Source organism: Terrapene carolina, unplaced genomic scaffold (assembly GCF_002925995.2).
Source record: "Terrapene carolina triunguis isolate 2854851 unplaced genomic scaffold, T_m_triunguis-2.0 Scaffold833, whole genome shotgun sequence".
Classification (NCBI taxonomy): domain Eukaryota; kingdom Metazoa; phylum Chordata; order Testudines; family Emydidae; genus Terrapene; species Terrapene triunguis.
In genome coordinates, this window is record NW_020665184.1 from 2275209 (window position 1) to 2277303 (window position 2095).

General features: G+C 70.4%; 1 protein-coding gene across 1 annotated transcript in view; it reads left to right on the plus strand.

The window, feature by feature from the left end:
* DOCK6 (dedicator of cytokinesis 6) overlaps window positions 1–2095 on the plus strand; it is a 46917-nt gene that overhangs the window by 15032 nt on the left and 29790 nt on the right. Inside the window, exons 12-14 of the mRNA XM_026660560.2 lie at window positions 419–543; window positions 774–867; window positions 1361–1523. Of these exons, the coding sequence (XP_026516345.2) occupies window positions 419–543; window positions 774–867; window positions 1361–1523 (382 nt within the window). The remainder of the gene's footprint in view (window positions 1–418; window positions 544–773; window positions 868–1360; window positions 1524–2095) is intronic.

A 2095-nucleotide genomic window follows, 5' to 3' on the forward strand; every position in this document is an offset into this window, starting at 1 on the left:
CAGGGCTGGCCCCAGGGCGGCGCTAGGGGGCGCTGTGCTGCAGGGGGTTTTGATCTAAAGCCAGGTCCTGGCTGCTGCTGGCGGTGAACAGTTCCTGTTACCCGCGTCCGAGTGCCGACCGCACCCCCCAGCCCCCCCCGCCCGCCCGCGGGTACAGTGGGCTGCAGGTTTCTTGCCAGTGGTTGTTTCGGCAGCTGCTGCCTCCCACCCCAGAGGTGGCTGCAAAAAAATCCTTCGTCGTCCAGCTCAGCTGGGGGCCACCCAGGGAAGAGGCTGGCTGCTGCCGGGGTTCTCCCTGGGCGGCCGGCAGGCCCAGTGGAGCCGGGCGCGTCTCTGGTTGTCGCGGCCCATGGGGCTTTGCTGGGCCCGCCCGCCGGGAGCCCACCTTGCCCAGGGTGACCGCTCCCCTCCCCGGCAGAGCGCCGGGGCACCTGGAACGAGCGCAAGCGGAGGACGCTGGAGCGCATGAGCGCCGGGGAGGAGGTGTGCAGCTTCGCCAGCTTCCGCCCCGCCACCCTCACCGTCACCAACTTCTTCAAACAGGTAAGGGGCGGCGCCCCCTGCTGGCGCGGGGGGGGGGGCTTTGCTTTTAGTATGGGTGGGGCTCGGCGTGGATGTAGGGTGCTTGGGGGGCGGAGCTGCTCTGGGTGCGATGGGCTGCATTTGGTTTGGGGGCGGGGCTTGGGGCACCTGGGGCCATGGGGGGGTGTTTGCTTTGGGGGCGGGGCCAGACGCCGCAGCCCCTCTGCTCTAACGCCCGCCCGGCCCAGCAGGAAGGCGACCGTCTGAGCGCCGAGGACCTGTACAAGTTCCTGGCGGACATGAGGCGTCCGTCCTCGCTGCTGCGCCGGCTGCGGCCCATCACAGGTGCGGCTGGCGGGGACGGCACGGGCGGTGGGGGCTGCTGGGCACCGCCGGGCTCTGTGTACCGTGGGGGCGTTGGGGGGGTTAGGGGCCCGTATGCAGCAGTAAGGCCCCCTTCAGGGGCCCCGGGGGCAGCCGCAGAGCCACACCCACAGGGGCTGCTGCACCCAGGGCAGCCCTCACGGCTGCTCTAACCTACATCGAGGCCAAAGGAGCCTCCGGCAGCCCTGGGGGAGGGGAGTTCCAAGCCCCACCCCATGTACCCCCAAGCTCCACCCCCTCCCAGGTCCCACCTTTTCCCTGCCCTGGGCCAGGCGCCCAGCGCCATCCCCTGTTGAGGTCTTCCTCGAGCCCCTTCCCACCAGCCCCTGGGCTCAGTCCGGTGTGGTAGCGTAGCCACGGCCCTCCCTTCCCATCAGCCACCGTGCCGGCTCTGGCCGTGGGGCTCTGCCCCATAGCGCTGAGATCCTCACGGCCCGTCGCCTCCTCTCCCCAGCTCAGCTCAAGGTGGACATCTCGCCGGCGCCCGAGAGCCCCCACTACTGCCTCTCCCCGGAGCTGCTGCGCGTCAAGCCCTACCCGGACCCCCGGGTGCGGCCCACCAAGGAGATCCTGGAGTTCCCGGCCCAGGAGGTCTATGTCCCCCACACCACCTACAGGTGGGTGGCTGCCAAGTGGGCACCCGTGGGCGCCGCTGCCCTCTCCCGGGGAGTCACGGGCCGCGCAGCGACGCCCGGGCACTGCATCATTGGCCATCAGCTGGAGGCTTTGCTGATCCATGGGGCCGGGCGCGTCTGCTGGGACCCCTGGGACGGCGAGGGGGGCTGGCTACCAGCCCTGAGCCCCGAGTGCACCGGGAAAATGTGACTCGGGGGGTTAGTCTGACCTTTTGTCCTGAAGGGCAACAACAAAGATGGGGTGTGGGGAGCTGGGGTTGGGATAGTGGGGGCTGCGGGTTGGGAGTGAGGGGCACTGGCAGAGTGTGGGGGGGCAGGGCTGGGATAGCAGGGGCTCTGGGTCAGGAGTGAGGGGCTCTGGTGGAGCTGGGGACCCAGGGCTGGGTTTGCAGGGGGCTGCGGGTCGGGAGTGAGGGATACCGGGAGAGTGGGGGGGGGGCAGGGCTGGGATACTGGGGGCTGCAGGTCGGGAATGAGGGGCACTGGCAGAGTGGGGGGGCAGGGCTGGGCTAACAGGGGCTGCGGGTCGGGAGTGAGGGGTACCGGGGGGGGGG